The sequence below is a fragment of the Canis aureus genome, chromosome 6 (genome assembly GCF_053574225.1).
Source record: "Canis aureus isolate CA01 chromosome 6, VMU_Caureus_v.1.0, whole genome shotgun sequence".
Classification (NCBI taxonomy): Eukaryota; Metazoa; Chordata; class Mammalia; order Carnivora; family Canidae; genus Canis; species Canis aureus.
The window spans coordinates 24,871,149-24,893,340 of record NC_135616.1 but is presented as its reverse complement, the minus strand read 5'-3'; the positions used below and the strand labels follow the sequence as shown (position 1 = coordinate 24,893,340).

The 22,192-nt window shown below is 36.3% G+C and overlaps 1 protein-coding gene across 8 annotated transcripts in view; it reads right to left on the bottom strand.

The window, feature by feature from the left end:
* The window catches only part of ASXL3 (ASXL transcriptional regulator 3), a 182,091-nt gene that overhangs the window by 86,442 nt on the left and 73,457 nt on the right, over window positions 1-22,192 (bottom strand). For all 8 annotated transcript variants that reach the window (XM_077900395.1, XM_077900397.1, XM_077900396.1 and 5 more), the window contains 2 exons: window positions 11,597-11,718; window positions 579-696 (listed from right to left, as the gene is read on the bottom strand). In XM_077900395.1, the coding sequence (XP_077756521.1) occupies window positions 579-696; window positions 11,597-11,718 (240 nt within the window). The remainder of the gene's footprint in view (window positions 1-578; window positions 697-11,596; window positions 11,719-22,192) is intronic.

Here is a 22,192-nt window from a genome sequence, read left to right as displayed (position 1 = left end):
AACAACTTTATGTTGAAATAGGAACAGAAAATGCAAGCATCAATCTATAATAAATAGAATGGTACATAACTGATAAAGTGACAGAAGGTAAATTAGAAGAAAAGGTCAGGGCTGTACTGAGGTGAGAAGAATGTTCCCAGAACACAGAAACTAATAAAGGATGCCTGATTTTGCAGCAGAAGACTGAAAAACAAATTCACACTCACGGAAGAACTGCTTTTGATGGCATTACACATCAGCATGTGGTCCACCATTAAAGTTCAACATTCAAACAAAAGCCAGAGCAACAACAAAAAAATCCACCTAGCAGTACCACACATTTTCTTACACCTATTGACATTAGAAAATGAAGTCCTTTGATGATGAGCGAGCTGCTGCCTTTTCTTTTTTTAAGAGCGAAATGTCTTATTATTTTTGTATCACTGAAAGAGTCCAAAGTCTAAAAAAAATAAAAAATTAAAACGAAACCTCTAGTAGAAATATTATTCGGTTGCAGAGAAAATTCCTGACATCTCTCTCAGTGAAGAAGTCTCCTCCGGGAAGAAACTGGCCAAGCATACAATATTTTAGCGCTTTACCTGAAGGCGAATCCGACTGCTCATCAGACACCTTTAATGGTGTCAAAACAACACGAGGAACAGTCTTGTTTACCATCATTGAGACTCCATTTCTTCTTTTCTGCTGCTGCCTCAAAGCCTACAAAACATAACAAAATATAACATACAAATATAGCCAAAATGATGCCTCATAATTGAAATAAATGATCCATTTTGCCCATCGTTAGATACAACCTCTTAAGAGACTTAAATTCCACAGAGTCACTAATTGGTCCTGATTCTTAATAGTCCTCTTCATGTCATTTTCCCTCAAAAGCCTAAAATTAGGCTTTGGCAAAGGGTAGCAACCTGAGACCATTTGGAGTCTAATTCTGAAAACAAAGCAGCACTTATAGCACAGTTCTACCTTAGCTGTGTGGCTTGGGAGCCCATGGAACTTGCAACCATGACTCCCAAGTAAAATAAATGTAAAATAAATGTTTCGAGACCAGGATAAAAATAGATGTGTCTGCACTTCTCTTGCAGGTGCGTCTTCTTCAGTGGCCTGCTCGGTCAATCAAGTTAACACCGAGTGTCATCAGTATGTACAGCAGGTAAGGACTACAGTATTGATGCACTCACTCAGCCGTGGGGAGCGCTGCACAAAATCACTGAACATGGCAGGAATCATTTATTACTGTGAAGGGAATCAGTCCTAATCTTGGAAACCTTGCAGCACTTGGCTTCTGTCTGCTTGACTTTGGGCATTAACCTTCAGAACACGAACATGACGGCGTTCTGGCAAATCCAGGGGAAAAAAAAATTGATACGAGAATAAATCTCTCCAAATGGGAGTGCTTTGTGTTTCATAAATGAATCAACCACGGTGATGATAATGTAATAAAAGACATTTAAAAGTTTTGAAATACAGCTTATCCAGCGGATCACTTTACACAGAAAATTACCTGTAATAAAAAGGGTCTTCAGCACACTAGACTGAAGAGACATTAAATTCACAGTTACAGGGATGCTAAAACTCCTCAAAAGGTTAAAAGGCTGACCACAGACAGTCTCAAACATTTTTATTCCTGGTTTCTGTGTCATTTCTACCCATTTTATAACAACTCAGTTACTTGATTTATATTCTTCGACTAGGAGTTGTCACAACCTCCTAAAATACTGCATTGGCTGTATATCCCCTGCTGTCAGAAACAATGTCATTTTATTTGCAAAGGGTATTAGTTGAATGTCCAACCTGTAGACAGTAAGATTTAGTAATCAAATAATTACAGAAGTAAAAAATTAAATACCATTTAAATGAGAGAAGGCCTCTTCATAGGAGATTTAGAAGCAGATGGGAAAGTGAATGGCTTGGGAAATCTATTACAAATGATACTGTTGGCTAATGATAAAGCAAGCAACTTCCCTCCAATTCTTATATCTACTGAGCTTTTACAAAGTACCAGGCCCTGTGTAGGGGGCAAGAGATAAGAAAAATGAACAAAATGCCTTGCTCCTCATCTTCAGCTTGCTGTCAATAATATATTTAATGAGACCATGTGTGCTATAAAATATTTAAGACATTTACCCTTACTTTCATCAAGGTGTATACAACTGCATAAATCTCTTACAGCCTGGTGTAAGAGCTCAGAGCACTTTATAGACATTAACCTATCAAACCAATAATAAAACAGAAGGAAGCAACACAGTGCCTTAATTACAATTAAGTCCATTTTTGCCCACTCCATAAGACTTCACAGAACAATAAAACGTGTACAGAGAATGATTAATTTTTAGAGGTCTATACATCATAGACTTCAACTACTTCCCTTGGCAATCCAAGTGGGTATTTTAAAAGCATTCATTTTACATTAGGGAGGGTAGGTATATATTTGAAAACACTGGTTAAGTAAGAATGTGAAATAACAAAGGGCCCACCTAGGAACTGGAATCATAAAAACGGTATGTCTTTTTATAGGATTTGTGGTAAATAATTATTAAAGTAATAATTTTGTCATCAACTTTTAGAGCTGAGAGGACTCTATTACAGACAAATTAGTAGCTGGACAGAAAGAAACCATGACAGAGATAATATAATAAGAAAAACCTGCAGCTTCAAGGTGGAGCCAAGTAGGGATAAAGGAATAATCAATATTGAGACCATTTCAATGATTTTTGTCTAAACATGCATTTACTATTCAGAAATTTAAAGAAATATTTCTGAATACAGTATTTTTTAATGCTAAAATGAAACAATGTGTCAACAGGTGACCAAAACTAAATGCCCACAATATAAAGAAAATTGTTTTAAGTGTATTTAAAATATGTATACTTTTCTGTTTTACTTCTGAAAAGCATGTATTATATTTGACCCTGAATAACAATCTCTAGGGGGCAGAGAACAAAAATTGGGAAGTTTTTGTTCCTTATGAGGCCAGTCATGGCAGTGAAGTAGGCTACCAGGCAAACTTGAGGAGCATCATGGTTCAGTTATCAGAAGGGGCATCTTAATCACATTTACTAGATCTATAGTCACATTAGGCTAACTTGCAGATTCCAGTTCACTTCCCAGAAAGCAGGATTTATTTGACTCTAGACACTAGGGACAACTTCCAAGTAGATCAGAATGTGGATGGAGGTACAGAAAACAATGCTCAGTAATTGAGTTGTCTGGGATAGTGTGGGCTCCACGTAAGAGAACTCTGGCACCTGCCATGTCCATGAGGCAGGTTGTACAGTGGTTCCTGCATTATGGTGATTTCTGTTCTCTTGCTGTATGGTGTTAATCCTACAAGTAGAGTAGCTGGCTGTTCATGGGTTTTTTTGGATTATGTAACTATTTCTGCAACTAGGTGTACATCAACTACTCAAACATATGCTGCATGTCTCCTCACAAATGTGAAATGCTTTTTTGGAGTATATGGGCTAGGGTAAAATAGTGATGGGGGTGGGGGGGCTGAAGTGAGTGAGAAAAGCACATGCCCCATTGGAGGAGGCAGTAAGTACTCAAGAAATGCAACACAACTGGATTTTTAGGTGAGCTTTCCTGTTTTAAACAAACTGCCAGACAAAACAAAGATGACTCTGAGTTAAATTCAGCCTGAGGGCACCAATCTTTCAGATCTACTACACACATTTCCAATGCTCCTCACTTCCTCAAATAAATGAGTCTGACCACTGCCCAATAGAGGTATTAAATTCCCCCTATTCGAACATGCTGACCTACAGAGGACTAGGGAACAGTGCAGAGCCATTCTAATGATTGTGTCTGTGTGGTGTGATGGGTAAGAGCAGGGTTGCAGAGTCAGAGAAAAAATAAACTAACCAGCTGGAAAATGCTGGCTAAATTACGTGGGTAATATGTCCCCATAAAACGAAGACAATAGATGTTTAAGATGTTTTAAATAGGAAATCCACATAACAGTATTTAATGCTATTTGTAGCACATAGTAAATATTCAATAAATGTTACTTCTTATATAATTTACCCATTCTGCAATGAATGCATTTTTTGAGGACTTATTCTGTTGTAGTACAGCGTACACACTGCTGATCCATAGCAATGAACAAGACAAAAGCTTTGTTTTATTTTACATTTTAGCAAAAGACTACTAAGGAATTACATAAAATAAACATAATAATTTTATATACATACAAGCACTAATATAATTATGCCAGGATGAGGAAGTAGAGTAACTGGGGTGGGAAGAAAAATCTCTTGAGAGGTGACAGTTGAGACAAAACCCAAGTGAAAGGAGAACCAGCCACATGAAGATGTCAGGATCTCCAGTCTAGTATTAGTATTAGACCTCACAGGAAGTCTTTGGTGGTTCAAGGAACAAATAACTTGGGGAGCTCAAAAGGAGGACCAGGAAGATTATGGAAATGGAAAAGAATTCCCTGAAATGACTGCCCAGTGTTTATTAGGAACAAGAGATGTATGTTCAAAGCAAAGGCACCTCTACAACCTCAGTCTTGTCCCACAGCCCAAAGTGACCACTCCAGCACCTCTGCACCAAAGACGTGAAAGAGGCCCAGCAAAAAGAAAGCAAAGTGTGTCTTTCAACAAATAAATGCCGTTTGCCTTTATGCACTTTTTCAGCATACATTTTAAGGCTCCACGGCATGAAGTACATTACATCTCACACCTTGGGCAAAGCTCTTAACAATTCTGAGCATTTTGAGCAACTTAGGGAAGGATACTTAAACACTCCAGGAACTCTTCTGCCTCAGAGCCTCTGCATGAATTCTTTTCTGTACACAGTACACTCTTCCCTCAACATCTGCATGGCTCATTTCCTCATATACTTGAGACCTTTCTTACTGCCTAAGCCCATTTTGGGCTGCTATAACAAAATACCACAGGCTGGGTAACCTGCAAACCATAGAAATTCATTCTTCAGAGTCTGGAGGTCAAAGGCCCAAGATCATAGGGCCCCTCCTCTGGATTGTGGGCTTCTCATTGTACCCTCATATGGCAGACAGTGGCTAGGGAACTCTGGTGGGGTCTCTTTTGTAAGAATATTAATCCCATTTATGACAGCCCCATGCTCATAACCTAAGCCACCTCCTAAAGACCTCATCCCCGAATACCATCATACTGAACCTTAGAATCCCAAAATACAAATGTGGGGGGACACAAACATTCAAATCACACACTCTTATACTGCTTTTCCCACCATATTCTCGATCCCCAACATCCACTCTACTTTATTTTTCCCCACATGGAAAAATAAACTGTGCAATGTCATTTTCTTGCCTTTCCCAACCTAGAATACAGACTCTACGGAAGACAAGGATTTTCATCTTTTTTGTTCACTGACATATCCCCAAGTGCCTAGAAGATTACCTGAGCTATACTAGGTGCTCATAAATATTTACTAAGTATAAATAAAATTATGAAATGAATTTAATATATAATATTTATACTAAGTATAAATAAAATTAAAAATAATTTTAATAAAAATAAAAAAATCCCTCTTCTGTCTCTCTTTAAAATATATAACTGGTTTATTCATAAGGCAGAAATCAGCATGAAACAAGAAATAATTTTATTCTCTTAAAATTGCCTTCACACATTTCTGACCCATTTCCCTTGCTCATTTCTGAACAATACTTTACATAGAACCCACAGCTTCTTGGATTGTCTTCAAGTTTTTATATAGTCTCATTTTCAGGTTTAAATACATGAGGTCAAATATAAAGCCTTCTTTCTGCTCTCCCCAGGCCACGCCTATGACTCAGATCAAAAAAGCTTCATTAGTGAATAGATTCTCGATTTTACTCTTCCTCTATTTCCTTCCTCTTTTTCTGGGTTCCCCAGGACTGGAGTTGAAAATGAGGAGAAAAATAGGTCAACGCCGTTTTACCTTGTGTTATAATAGTCACAGCACCACAATCTTTGGGGAGGCAGAGGCCAACTGCTAGATTTGTATATTGTACATTATCTAGTTATACAGATTATATTACCTACATATCTATTACCTAGTTATAACTATAACTACATATAGTATATATATCTGTGTATATATATGTGTGTGTATAAAACTCATATATATATATGAGTTTATATATATAAAGTATATATATATATATATCATATAAAGTATATATATATATATATAATCTTATAAAGCTTCCTAACAGTGTGTGAGATACCACGTTCCCTTCCTGGGAACTCCCTTTTCATGAGTGTTTCTGAGTCTTCCTCTCATGTAGACTGTGCCTTTCACCGAGAGAGAGAGAGAGAGAGAGAGAGAGAGAGAGGAAGGATGTAGCAGAGTTCTATCCAGTTTTATAAAATCCCTTTAATTAATGCTCCTTGAAATGAATCTTAAGCTATTTTTTTATACTGGTTGCTGGGGGATGGTCCAGGGCCATCTGGCCTCTCTCACTAAGTCCTCTGAGACTGTGTCTAGCACCTCCCTTTACAGCAGGTATACTTCTATCCCACTGTCCTCAGTTTTAAGCTTTAGCTAAAATTCCAGAAGAAAAAGAAAATTTCTGTTTTACATCATATATTACAAATATAACAGAAGTTAAATGCAACTAATCATTATTTAAATTTGGATATTCCACAGCCTGGAAAATAAAAAGCCATGTAACAGATTAAGAAAATAAGAATAGGAGGGTCACTTTAGATGGTCATGGGAGGTTTGCTCTGCATAAGGGTACCCTGAAAGGGGAGATTTTATTCTGTTGTGAAATTATGAGAAGCAGCTTTTTCTACTCCACACCAGAGGTCTCAACTAGCTAGAGGTGGCCTTGTTGCTCAATCTGAATAGCATTGTTTTATTTTGACATTGACATTATATAGTAAGTCTTACTATGTTAGCCTAGAGGGGTATGATTTCACTGAGGGGTATGATTTCAATGAGGTACTTTCTGACTACTCAGGCCTTAGCTCTTCAAAATGCTAATGGAATATCTTACTGAACAACTTTAAATTCTGTAATTTCAAATCCAGAAACACTATCAAAATTTCAATAAGGGTGTCCAGGTGGCTCAGTGGGTTAAAAGCCCTGGTTTTGGCTCAGGTCATGATCTCAGGGTCCTGGGACTGAGTGTCCCATTGGGCTTCTTGCTCAGCAGGGCGTCTGCTGGTCCCTCTGCCCTCCGCCCCCACTCAGATAAACAAATAAAACCTTAAAAAAATTAAATAAGAAGATGGTAAGTGTAAATGCAGTCAGCTGTGAAGGAATATACCTTTGAGCTGCCCACATATATAATGTCCAACACGACCAAGCTCCACAAAGTACATGGTACTAACCAAGTTTAATACTTCCAGGTATTATACAGTATGAAAGAAATTTACAGGCTTAAACTTGGAAATAAACTTATTTTTTAAAGGAAACACATAACAGATCTAAACCAGTCAGGGAAAAGTAAAGATCCTATCATTCATCAATTACAATTCTGGCTTTAAGCAAAAGCAAAAGGAAAGAAATCAAAAGAAATGGGTTGAGCATGATTTTCTCTGGAGATGTATTGTGATGTTCTTTTATAAAAGAAACCAAAAAAAAAAAAAAAAACCCCTTTAAATAAGCATCTTATTTTTTAAACAGAAAGCTTGTCAGATAACTCTAAATAAAATGGTCCTCATTTCTACTCTAATGAAAAATGAAATAAAACCTAAAATCACAGGCTTTTGTGTTAACTTAGAATTTGCATAAACAAGTAATGCCTGTTTTATTATAATAGAAAAACAACACTAACAATGTAACTTAAGAATGCACTGACTGAATGCAAAAAGCCCTTCACTGAAAAATCTGAAAATATCACATGCTGTGAATGCTAAAATAATTAGAAATACACACATATGAAACAGCTGGCTGAGTCAGGCACCACCAACTTGCATTGTTGCTCATATGCTAAATGTCAACGCCCATGTTCAGAAACTGCTATCATGCAACATAACCTTTGGAATTTCACAGTATTGGTCAAACATATAAAGCTAAAGCAAAATACCAACACTGTATCTGCTTTGTGATAAGAAAAGAGGGCAAAAGATCTGCAACTTTATGGATAAATTCTACCACCCTAAATAAATAATAAAGGAAGTCAAATAAAACAACAGCAACAACATAGAAAGGTTCTGTTCTACACCATGTTACATCCCATCATAACAGAACTCACCCTTCCTTAATCTTTCATTTGATTCTGCTGTTTAAAAACTTCCAAAATTTAATCTTTCTTAATTATCCTTCTTTAAAATTCAAAATCTAATCATTTCATATTTTTTAGGATCATTACAACTAAAATAACAAGGCAGAAAGACAGGGAACAAGGTAAGAATCAGCAATCTGCTACTCTCCAGAGGCTTCCGAATGTATTTATTTGGAATATGCTTATTCAGAAAAAAAATCTACCAACATAACGATATATTATTATTCATACTCTAACATGTGATGTTAACTAACATTTTGATGATCAGAAAGTAAAAGGGATGCAAATATTTAGAAGCATAATGGAAATATTCTATGTCAATAGTCAAGGGACGTTATAGCCTCCATATTGTCCAGACTATAATTATAATACAATGAGTAGTATTGCAAAGTAAAAGGACCCACTCCCTATACAACATGCTTCGGGGGGATGGGGCCTCAGACCTGAGTAATTATGTCTGGCTTATTTTGCATTAATGATTATTTTGAATAATATTATTATTATTACTATGATTATTATTTTACTACACTTATGCTTATAAAGCCACTGGCTTTTATAAGGTTTTATTTTGTTTTGTTTTGTTTATTTCTTGTTTTCCATCTACTTCTTTCTAAGAATCTACACTGGCCAGTTTACAAACTACTAAAGCCCTACTGACCCAAAATATACTTCTAGTAAAATGTTAAGAGCTATATATTTGATATATTTGAGTGTCTAACAGTAATATGTGCTGATACTGAACATAAACAGTCTGTGTTCAAAAATAATATTCTTAATAATCATGCTGTATTGCATTCCTTATGCTATACAAATACTGAAGAATGTAAATTTCCTTGGATGTCAAAAATTTATCTATCATATTACATATCATATGCTAAAAGGCAGTCTCAGTTAAGAGGGAAGAATCTAAAACTATGATTTTGGGTTCAAGTGTCATCTCCAAAATGTACTCATTGGACAATTGTGGGCAAGTTACCTATATTCTCTGAGCCTTATTTTCCTCATTTGAAAAATGGGAATGCTAGTACATACAATAAAGGATTTCTCTGAGGATTAAGTGACATAGTATATATAAAATACAGAGCATAATGCCAAAAATTCAGAAAAGTAAATACCAGCGAATGTAATTGTTATTAGGGTCATTCAGTTGGCCCTACATTCATAAGAGGATTTATATATGCATGTATACACATAAAATATATGTTCATGAATGCAGAACCCATATATATGTACACATATGTATATATACACTTACAAAGAATTCTACATGGTCATAGCCATTCAACTATCTAAAAGAAAAGAAAGCTGCAGATTTGCTGAGGCTGCTACAATTTAAAATGCCTCATGTTCAGTCAATTCTTGAAATGCTGTCTTAAGAAATTCAGCAATTACAGGGAATCTGGGCAAAATTCTGCAAGAACAGCTTTTTTCTAAATGTATTTCAAATATGAATTTGATTATTAATCAAACATTAGCATATCTGCTACATATTGTGGCACATTCTCATAGTAGCTAATTTTGTATTTGGTTATACAATAAAATTTTAAGAAATTAACATGTAGCTCTTTCAGGGCATTAAGAAGCTTACAGGACTGGTTTCTTAAAACAAGGCTTAGGCCTGAAGCAAGCAAGTGGAACTTCCCACAAACACATGCTCTACTGCAACACAAAAGTACTAACTCAAAGTTGTGAAATTATTTAGTAATATAAAAAATGTTCAAATGATATGAAACCAAAATGAGGAAAGTAAAAAAGAGCGAGATATGACAATACACAGATCTGAATCTTTATCTTTACATTCACATACAGGAATACTTCATGGTATACACATTTTATAAATCGCTGCCCTTCAGAAGTATGACTTTCATTTATTTCATTTTCATTTATGACGGCATCTATGTTTCCCAGCTCTGTATCCTCTGTTCTCTCCTGGCTAGTGTTTTATTATCTGCATCCTATTTGCTGCCTAAGTAAGCCTTTTCCTGGACCTTCTCACTGTTATCCATCTTTTATTTCATCAGTTAAAAAGGGATCTCAACATTGAATTCAATTTTGTTCTTTGGCCTAAAACATTTTACAAGATATAAATGGTAAGCTCACCAAAGACTATTTGATGCAACACTAATTATCTTAAATATAATACCAATGAAAGGAAATACTGCAATTTCAATAATTAACACAAAATAGAAAAGTAATGTAATTCAGTACAAAAATGTTGAGTTTCTTTCTTAAGTCTCCTTGTTTGAAGTAGATGAGAAGGTAGGGGTAGACCTTCTGGAAGACTGGATAGGACTATTAAGAAGTGTTATAGATTAATGAGACTTAAAAAAATTAACTTACAAAAATGGTTTCTTTTTCCTTGTTACAAATATATCACTAGAATAATACTTCTATTTCTACACTTGGTAAGGTCTGCAGGAGGTGTGATGGAGGGGGCTGTCACAGAAAGAGCAAAATAAAATATGGAAGAGGAAAGCAGTTAAACAAGGGAAAGCCATGAGTTTTCACATGAAAGGTCACATGTAAAAGCTTTCCTGACAGCATTACCATCATGCACTGTCCCCATTTAACCATAGCATCTCCTCTTCCTCTTCCACACACAATTTGGAATTTGCCAGCATGGCAGCAATAGCTAACATATACTGAGTGGTGATTAGGGTTCACTCATTCTGCCACTTGCTTTCAATGTCTCATCTCACATACTTCTCAGATCATTCCCATGTGAAATGTATCATTATTTTCCACATTCTCTAGAGAAGAAATTTGAGATTCAGAGGGAAAAAAAAGTGTCTTGCCCAGAGTCACAGGAATTCAAACTGGGTTATTTCAGAGCCTAGACCCCAACCTTCCAACCATTCCCTCCTATCACCATCACAGTGCAAGGCACAGAGATCAAGACTGCTTAGGTAATATCAAGATGATATTGTACAACTAACCTCCGTTCAATACCACTCACTCCCTGATGGACATCCTTGATAAAAAGGAGGCACAATTGCTATTTTCCTCATTTGTAATGTGCCGTATCTCAGTCACAAGAAAGAAATTATCTGTTTATTTCTTACATCAACTACAAACATGAGACCAGAGAGACATTATTTTCAAGATATGCGTTTATGAAGCCAATATGTTTACTACAACCCTTACATGAGAAAATCTTAATATAAGTTTTTATGGTTCTGAGCACATTTTTCCTCTGTTTTACATCAAAGTTCTCTGCCAAGCCTCTCCTAGTTTTTAGCATAGAGTAAAATTAGTGTATGACTATTATGAAAGTGGTTGAATTCAGGACATCCCTGTTGCTCTCTGACTGCTAGGTTCTTATTGATTTTCACTTTTTCCACATAATGCCCATTACTTTAAGTAGGCCGAACAAAGAACAAATGCCAGTTCTCTTACCTGTTTAAGAGCCTTTTTGGTGTGTTGCTGAAAGGAAGACGCTAACTTGCTTTGCACTGCTGTGTTAGTAAGGCTTGAATCTCGAGTGGAAGATGCTTCATCAGTTACCTGCTTTGCACAAACTAGAAACAGAGAGAGATAATGATATTACTAATTTGAATTCCTTTTTTTATATCCACTGTAATTAACTCGCTTGGAGCTTCTCTCCAATTGAAAATGGATACCTAAAATAAAGCCAAATAGCACAGTAAAAAGACGAGTATCTAGATTTGAGAGAAGGATCACTTAATAACTGTGTGGTCACAGTTACATGTAACCTCTCTACACCTCCGTTTCCTTACCCACTAATTGATGATAATTTCTATGCCATAGGGCTATTGTGCAGACATAAAAAAGAGTGTAATTTCTAACTCAAGACTTGGGAATCAGTAGATACTTTCCAAGTCCGAATATGCAGATTGGGCAATGTATAGTATTTTGAAGAAAGCATGTAAATTAATGAAATTGTTTTAAATCTACCAACCACCATTGTCTTCTTCCACTTAGCAGCCCTCTTTCAATAGATTCTGTGGCCTTCTGGGACATGTTTATTTTCTCCTATGGACCAAGTCATCTATCATGGAGAAGGAAAATAAAATCCAAAATGTTGGATGTCAATTTAAGGAAATTATTTTCTTTTTTTTTTTTTTTTTAAGGAAATTATTTTCAAGGAAATCAAGTCCTCTGCAGATAATCATATAATCTGTCCATTTTTGCCCAAGTCAAGCGTACCTGTTGTCTATTCAACAGAGGACATTTTCTTCATAAAGGCTGCTTTTAGAAGAACCAATGTCTCACTAACATGGGTGACAAGGGCCCACACTCACTCTCTGTTCTGTGAAACCTGGGTTAGAACGGCCACTCTTCTTCAGTCCCCAAACCTACCACCTAAGAGACAAAACAGAGACAGTACCTTTTTTTGTGCCTGACTCTGGCAGCAGCACAGATGCGGACCCTTTTCTATGCACAACCTTTTCTATGTACGCCAGAGGGGAAGGAGGTTTTTGGAAAAAATCAAAGTAAGGAAGCACTAGGATTAGTGGCAGAATGGAGGCATATGTCAAAGGCAGGAGGCAAGAAGTTGGATGGAAAAAAATAGCTTGAGAACATATTGGAAAAGCTCAAAATATGACTTCTTAAGGGCACCAGGGTTAACACTAATCCAAGAAAATTTTCCAAGGAACAGAAACGTAGAGAATTCTGACCTGAGCTTTAGAGGCAGGTGGAGGAATAAAAATTATTCTAGTCAAAAATGGAAGCAAATGCACGTGCAGAGTGTTGCGAACACTCAAGCTGCTTTAGATAGACTCAAGCACATGCTGCCTAGAAATAAAAATGCTCATGAAAGAATGCTGGGGAAAAAAGAGGTAGTCAGGTTTTATTTTAATACAGAAAGTAATCAAATTGCTGATTACTAAACAAAATGAACAAGTTTTGGACAATAATTGTTAGTTTTTAATGCCAAGCACTTTACATATGTGATCTCATTTCATCCTTGACAATTCATTGCTACTTCCTTGCAAGATGGAAAGGTACTGTCCCTGTTTTGGAGAGAGAAAACTAGAGCCCAGAAATGCTCAACAACTTGCCCACAGTAACAAAGTCAACAAAATAGCAGAGCTGGGAGCCAGGGCCAGAGCCATAATTTCCCACTTACATATTTGGCCTAAAAGCCCAGAACTGATGTAGAAAATTCAATGTCTATAGAAGTTTAATTTAGCTGCATCCTGAAGGTACTGAAACAGGAAGTTAATAAAGGCAGGGAGATCAAGTCATTTAACCACAACATGAAAAAATGTAGGACTGTGGGTGAGAGTGATTGGCCCAGGAAATAATAGGGTTGAAGAAGCCAAAAGGATTTGCCCATCCATAGAGTTAAGAGAAGTCTCTGAATTAAAGATCAGCTGACTTGTTTCTATTTGGTATCATATGATACTTTTCCTTAAAACAGTCTAAGGTTGTAGTTAACATTAAAATGTAGAAACATTTTATAACACTGCTACCCTGAACTATAGGACTCCAAGGCTTTTCTCCTTGAAATGATCACTAGAGTAAATTGTATCACTCTGCCAAATCTTAACTCAAGAAATATTAGAAATTAATCATCAGTTTACATTCCAAAGATAAATTTGCTTTTACAGTGATTACACACATGGGCTCGTCAATGTTTGAAGTCTCTACAAAGTGTGAAGAACTGAGGAATTGAGAGGAAGGTGGCAGATGGGACAAATGATTCCAATTGAATGGACCTAAATGTTGCAATAGAAGCCCAGCCAGGAACAAAGTGTGCATTAGCAAATATGTTTTATTACTTCACATTCTCAGAGTAGTATTTCCAACTGGACAAATGGAAACTTACTGATGAGTTAAAAAGGAGAACCAAATGCTGTTGGATTTTAGGAAATTTGTGAAAAAATGAGACACTTCTGCACACTGGACAAATTTACCAACTTGCTTAGGAAGTGCTTTTATTTGTAAGTCTTTCAAAGGTAAATGCCAATGAAGCAGGGACAAACAACAACAAATGCTGAATTAGTGAGTGTAATTAAAGCCTTGTCCCCCTTGCATTCATCTGACTGCTACAGTAAGAGGTACTGCTTGCATTAATCTGACTGCTACAATCAGCCCTCCTTCCTGAGGCTAACAGATATCTTTTAACTTGCTCTATTTCTCTCTGCCCAAGGAAGCCATAGAGTATCATAATACCAATTTCAGTATCAGAGAATATAATGCATAGTTTGATTTAAATTCACTATTACACCAGGTTAATAATGACTCACATATATTTAGTGTTTCCAAAGGGAAGATTTGGTTCAATCTGGAGCCCAGAACTTCAGATGGAGGGCAGGACAATAAAATGAAACAGCATCAAGCAATCCTATGAAGTTTTTTTTTCTCAAGATGATTCATTTTTTTTTAACTCAACTCTATTTTGCTTTATCTTACATTCTATCCTATACTCAAATGAAGCATCATGAAAACTCCTTCCTACATAGTCAATTTCCTCCTTGATTCCCTCTTTTGAAACATGGTCCTATTTCCCTGAATCAAATAATTTTTCTCTAATCATTTATTTCTGATCAAATAATTATGGAATCTTTAGAAAGTAAATGTAATAGAAAATTAAATCTATAAGTGAGTGTTCCTTTGAGTTAAAAAAAATACCTTATTTTTATGGAAAAAAGTCCAGAAATAATAAAATGCACAGTGTTATCCAGAAACTCCAGACAATGCACCTGCATATGTGGCGTGTATGTGCATGTGGGGTGTGTGTGTGTCTGTGTACTGACAAAAATTGACCCTTAACATGGGCGCATGAGTGATTTTATTCACTCTTTTGCCATGTATATGATGAGGGTGGCTGAATCGAAAAACACCAAATAGTTGGACTGTAGAGGTTCATGCAGATTCATATTCTGACAAAATACATGGTTTTCACTTTTACTTAATTCTTGCAGCTTTGTTAATAACAGATGTGATAAATAAATAATACACAGCTCATTTTAAACAGTTGCCTGAATATTTATATAAGGGACTGAGTCTGGCCTCTGAAATACAAGCCAAAGAAAAATTAATGTTAAAGAAAGGGCCAAGGGAAATTCCCTGTATGTGAAATTACAACAGAAACCAGGAAACTGAAGAATTAGGACAGATGTTTTATCCAATAAATATCAAACACTGACAGGCAGCTTAGAAAGTGATATCTTTTTGGCATTCAAACAAGAATGGGGCTTTTTTTTTTTTTTTTTTTTTTTTTCTAACTTCACTGGCGTGATCACAAAACGAATGCCAGGATTTATACCTCAAAACCCCACAAGACTGCCTGCCCTTTCCGTAGGTAGACAAAATGAAGACAAGGAAATATTTTTTTAAATGTACAGAAATGCTATTTCTGTCTACATTTTGCATGGCTGCCAAAACTAGGCAGAGCCAACAATATAGTTAAAAGCTAATCTGCTTGTTTTAAATTCAAACAGGTAATGAGATTCTCAGTATTTGTTGCTTAACTACTCCCACTCTCACATTCTCACCCAAGTCCTCCATCCAAAATAGTCTATTTAGGAGGCTTAGGAGATAAGAGAGATGGAGGCTTACACATCATCGTGAAACAGTCTTGAAGGCTGGAGACACTGGTGACTGTCCAGCAAGACTGGATTTCTGACTCGGAGTCTCCATGTTGCTCTCCTCTCTTTCATTTACCATTCAACTTGAAAATGAGATCAAACTAGAAAACATGGGTTAGAACTCATATTTTTAAAGCCAAGTAACAGAGGCTATGGACAATGCTCCCCTCATTGTAATTACTAATCCACTGACAAGTGTACAAGAAGGCTTTGACCTTTAAACCAAGCCACAAAGAAGGGAGAGATTAGAACGCAACCTTGACTTTGTCTCTCTCTCTAGTCTTACATTTTGTCTGCCTCCCCAACTCCTATCCTCTCTGACCCAACCAGCCGAGACCCTGCTGTATTTCCTGAACACAGTGACTTGCTGTATTTACCATAATTTGCTCCGATTATCCTTCATCCAAATACCCTTCTCCATTTCTTTGCCTGGCGAATTCATCTTGGCAGACCAAACTGAAACAGCTTCCCCAAAGCCTTCCTGACTATGCCAGTCTATGAGGTCAACTTATTCCTCTTCTTCCCATGTTTTCTTGGAACTTAGTATATGAATTCATGGCACTCTCTGCAACTGGTGCTTCTCTCTGCCTCAATCATCCACAGGTTCGGCAACTCGGGACTTAAGTGCAAAGATGGGCACAGAGTAGTTAATCTATAAATGTTTACTAAATTGCTAAATTTGATTTTCACTAAATTTATCTAAAGTGTCTATTTTTTAATGTGAATTTTCAATTGTTGCTTTAAATAGGAATTCATGGAAAGGGACCCTAGCAAAGCAGTTTATTATTAGTGAATTTTTTTTATCTTACAAAAAAATTTAAAATCATCCTAAAATCAAGTAGGAAAAATATGAAAACCAACCACAAAACATCCTATGTATGTCTGTGGAAAGTCACATGACCTGCCACTCAATGTCAATAAACTTCCTTCTGCCATCCTGACTTGTTGCCTTATTTTAGGAAGAAAGTGACAGTTTGGAGGCTTTGCATAATGAAATAAAAATAAAAATAATGTAAAAGTCAAAATCAGAAATCACAATGCTTATTTGAAATGGCAGGAGATACGTGAAGGCAGAACCACAACAGGGACCAGGATCTGGACACAATATAGTCACTGCAACAAAGATAGTAATTGCTGTATGTCCCACCAAACAACACAATAAGTAACAGGCTATCAGAGGTAACTAGTATTTGCAGGTCTAATCCAGGCAGGAAGAAGAACAGCTTTTGATCCACTTCATTGCTATCAGTTCTCCCTCCAATGACTCCCTTTCATTTTTCTGATCGAACTAGATGCTATCCAAATAATTCTCTGCAGAAATAATCCTGATATACACCATAGATTTAATTTAGTTTTTATAAATAGAAGATATAAATTGAAGAGCACAAGGTATCTTAGGGATAACACTGTGCCCAGTTATAATTCAATCACATGTTAAAAGAAAATGGAATCTTAGAGGAAGCTTATTTATTTATGAATCATTTATTCATAAACTTTTGCTGAGCACTTTTGTGCTAAGCACTGTATACTGGGGGACAACATAAAATAAAACCTAGGACCTGACTGAGACGATAAAGCTTTTTTTTAAATGTATTTTTTCTAAGAACAATGGTATAGAACTATTAATTCTACCTGAGGAAAGCCAAGCATACAAAACCTACCAGTAATAACTAAAATTTGTTCTGAAAAATAGGTAAGCAAACAATTCAAAAGTATCCCCAGATGGCAAATAATTAAAAAAGCTTGTTGGGATTGAGTACGCTTTATGTATCATACTTATGTTGAAATTATTCATACATATCAGATGTTCTAGATACATATATATAGTAACAAAATACATGCCAGAAACTGTTAAAAATGACTTAATGAGGACCAGGCAAACCGATTTGACCCCAAAATCTTTCCTGGAATCCATTTCTTTCAGAGAAAAAGTAATTCCTTAATCCTTTTTGGATCCAGACTAAGGAGAGAACTACCTTCTTTAAAAGCATTCCTTATTCCAAGATAGGCATAGATATCTGGATTTTAAAAACTTCCCTCACTGCAATAAAAGACAACATCCAAAGCATATAATATGCCAAGAAAGGCCAAAAATTACATAGAGAAATAGGGGCAATAAAATTATGAAAAAAGCTCTTTTCCTCTAAGAAACTTTCAAGGGACAAATTGTCTAAATATTGTTAAGTACTGATACTCGATATTATTTAGAGTATCATCTATGAATAAAATACAGCTAATATAACTGAAGTTTTTAATGTATTTTATATCCTGCTTCATTTGCCCAAGAAGGCCCTCTTCCTAGTCAGAAGAGGTTTGCAGAAAAGGGAACAAAATAAAACAAGAGGAATGGTTAATCAGATGATAATTATACCAGCAACATCTATCAATAAGAACATCCTCCTAACAAGATGTAATCAGGCTGATATCATAGGCTACCAGTGATGCTCATCAGGTATCATGGAACTGGACAGACTGCAATTTCATTGCAATGTCCACAGATGATTCACAGACACCTCGGTTTGCTGCGGACAGGACACTGAAACTCCCCAGGCAACGAGGAAGAACATGTGCACACTAAAGGTACCTCTATAGGAATCTCTCCTACAGGTACTCAATTTATCACCAGAGCCATTCAGTTATACTAATATCTCTGGATATCCAACAAAATATCCCTCTCAACTCAGAAAAGAGAAACTCAAACCAGAAATAAGAATAGTTAATAGAAAAAGCATATCCTATAAGTACTAGCCTTTCACCACCTAACCCCTTCCTGCAGATTCCTCTCTCAAAATTATGTAGAGTAGTAACACAATAAACTGTGTGGGGGCAAAACAGTAGAAGCTATTTCTTTTATACTGCACAACACCTGTGATCTTCTACACTGCATTAGGTTCCCGAAACATCTACCCAGAAATACAGCAATCCACTTGGAAAATGAAAACTAGCAAAAAGCAGGTAGAAAGAATATCATTAAAAGGTTGGTACAGGTCAAGGGTAAGTGTTTTCTTCACCAATGGGCATCACTACTGAGTGCTTTATACTTTGACACATAAAATAGAACTCTAGTATACAATAAAAGGGAACTAAATAAAGTACTGAGGTGGTTAACTGTTTGAGAAATGGCTCTACACTGTCGAGTAAAGAGAGAATGGATTATCTGACATTAATGAAAGAAAGTATTTTACTTTTTAAAGAATAGGTGCTTTGTTCTTATATACTAATTGTAAACTAATAAATCAAACAGAAATCTGGCTAGTTAAGATGAGTAACTGAGGGAATACCTTTAATTCTGGTTTTATTTGAGAGGGAGTTTGCTTTTATTATGAGATCATACTCTCTATACAATCTCTATCTCTATATTATAAAATATTTCTCTCATAGCACAAGAGAAGGGAAAAGTACATTTAAATGGGTCACTTTATCTGAGCTTAGAAAACTTTCTTCTCCTCCATGACTCTAAGCTATTAAAACTGACCAACCCATTTTACAAGATCAAAGTTCATAGTTCAAGGGCAAGTATGCAAGAAAAAGAGGTCCCTAATGGGTAGAAGAAAAGAGTAAACCAAAAATGTTTCAAAAAGCTGGGGTAAGTCACTTGGAGAAGTTAAGATGAAGGGGGTGGTATCGAGATGATGCCCAGCTGTTCTTCATCATCAGACAAGAGGGGGGAGAAAATTAGTTTAATTAAAAGCACAAAAAGATTTCAGCATAAGGAAAAAATTCTTGACTATAAAGGTTATCAAAACACAGAGGCAAATATAAAGGAGCCTGAGATTCCTATCCCTCTGGACATTTACTATTAGAATAATATCTAACTGAATCGACTGGCTTAAGTTAAATGCTGGCTTGAGGTCCAGCCTGCATCAACTTGAAGTCCCTCATATTTCTCATGAATGCTGTGGGCTGGGATCAAAGAAGGGAGAATAAGAAAGGAGTGGGCAGAGGAGGTCTGATATCCTGCCAATGGTCTTTTCTGACTGTGAAGAGTATTCTCTTTCCTCCGTATTTTCTTCCATTTGTAACTAAAACAATATAATTTTCACATACTTAAGTTCCTCGGGGCCACCAATGTAGAACAGGTGTCTCCGTGAGCTAACCAAGCTGTTAGGGAAAATGAAACGTTAAAGAAAAGACTAAGTCGATTAACCTAAGAAAATCAGGGGACCCAGTCAATGAAAGAATTCCCAACCGTCATCTGCAGGATTCTGAGGAATGGTTGTCAGGTAAAAATTGAGGGTGCCATCCTATGTGAAATCATGCTGGAGCAACCCCGGACTAGCTACTGAAAAACCTCCAGCCAAACAAGACCAATCTCACCATGAGGAAAGAGACACGAAGTAGGTTAGCAATATCCTTCAAAATTACTCAAAACACTGTCTTCACAGCTCCACAGCCCCATTTTCTTTTCCCTGCTCCCCTATATAAAATTGTCACTGATAAACTGTCTGTGTGACTACTCCCTGAGGGCATCTAAACCTTCACTAGTACACTTCTCAGGGCCTCCAGGACGCTCCTCATCTGTATGTAATTGATGTCTCAACAGAGATCCTAGCCACACACTTCAGGCCATCTTAAAGCACTTTTCACTTCTGAAAAAAGACCCCTTAAACTGTGGCCTCTGAGCCAATGAAAACAAAGAGTGAGCTGAATAATGTTTCATTAAGTTAACACAACTCTGCCAAGAATCATACAATCAGAAACCCACTTATAAAGCTGGCCGTAAAGAATAATGAAAAAGGACCATATAAAATTCTTCAAATGTTGGAATCATTATTTACCCTGGGATCTAAGGACTAAAACATAGGATATATGTTCTCTATAATTTTTCCCCCTAAATAGAGACTTTTAAAATACTAATTCCCCCGCTAGAATACTGCTTCCTCCCTGAAAGCCATTAGGGTTAATAACAAGCAGAACCTTTTTTGATCTCTGTGGATGAAAATTGTACATTCTCCAGTTTCTTCATTTTAAAAAATAGGATGGTTGCTTTTGATTTTAAACATGTAATATAAATCAGGGCCATGAAAAGAGAAACTCATTTTTTCTTGTTAATAACAATTTATAAATAGAAGGTGAAGAGGGTGAAGACTATGTAGTGATGCTCTCATTTCATATAAAATATGTATGGGTTCTGCAGCCAGGAATGCACTGTAAGTCAACTTAATATGTGTGAGAAAACTCATGATATACCAATGTATTATGCTCAGAAAACAACTCAGACACAAATATACCCATATATCTCTGACTAAAATACCCCATAAAATCCAAAATATTTTCTTTGGGTGACATAGATCTACACTTATATTGGCATAAATGGTCATGGGATGTCAACAAAGATATATCAAGTGATTCACCTAAATCACTCTTCAATCTCTAGAGCTAAAGCCTGTAAAATCTGAAGAGTTTATTTTCTTGAGTCTATATGCCTAATTCTTATTAACTTGAGAGACTGGTAGGAGTCAAAGGAACATACACATAACTGTAGTTCTGTGTCTTGTAAATCCTATAATCAATAAATATACCACTTTCCCGCATTGTAAAAATTTTCAACAAAACTTTAAAATAAAATTTCTTGGCCAAAGATCACCCATTTAATAAGAACGTTTCTCTGGCCAATTGATTGCAAGAAGCGGACTGAAGCATTATTGTTATTACCTCAAACCTGAAGATTCAAATATTACTGACTGGAATCAAGCTGCTAAGATTTTGTATTACCAGTTCTATAAAGTGCTTTAAAAAATATTTCTTTGCTTACCCTCTTTAATGGTACAGCGAATCTCAGTTGATCCTTATTAATTTGAAATAACTCTATGGTAGCAGAGGCTTATTTTCTGGATTGCCACAAGGTTATGTTACCAAGTGGCAGTTATTATTCACCTCCGCACTTCCCACTCTTTCATCCCAAAGGAGGAATGGGAGAGGAGAAGGAAAAAAACAGATGGTGGGACCCTCCTCTTTTCTTTCCTTTCCCCCCCTCCCCCACCCTGGCTCCCAGGTCCACACATCCCCACACATCCCCCACCTTCTCTCTCTCTGATTATATTTTCAAAGTATATTTGTACAGCTGTTAGAAGTGCAGAAATTCTATCCATTCTAACTTCTGGTTCAAGTATGTATTAGAAACAGAATGGCAAGGAAATCACCTGAACTGGTTCAGTTTCATGGACTTTATTATCAATTTGCAAGAAATCATGTGGTATTCCACTCCTTAATCTGGATAAGCCAGGGGTTCCTCTTTGTCAAATTCTCAAGTCTATAATCAGAATAGATTTGCACAAATGTTGGGAAAGCAAATTGTATCAATGACTCCTGGCTAAAAGAGTGCCCTGTGATTCCAAGGAAGTATCCCAGTGGTTAGAGCGTGGCTTTTGATGTCATGTACACCTACCTGGGCTTGCCACTTAGATGAGATATTTATCTAATTTTATTTTCT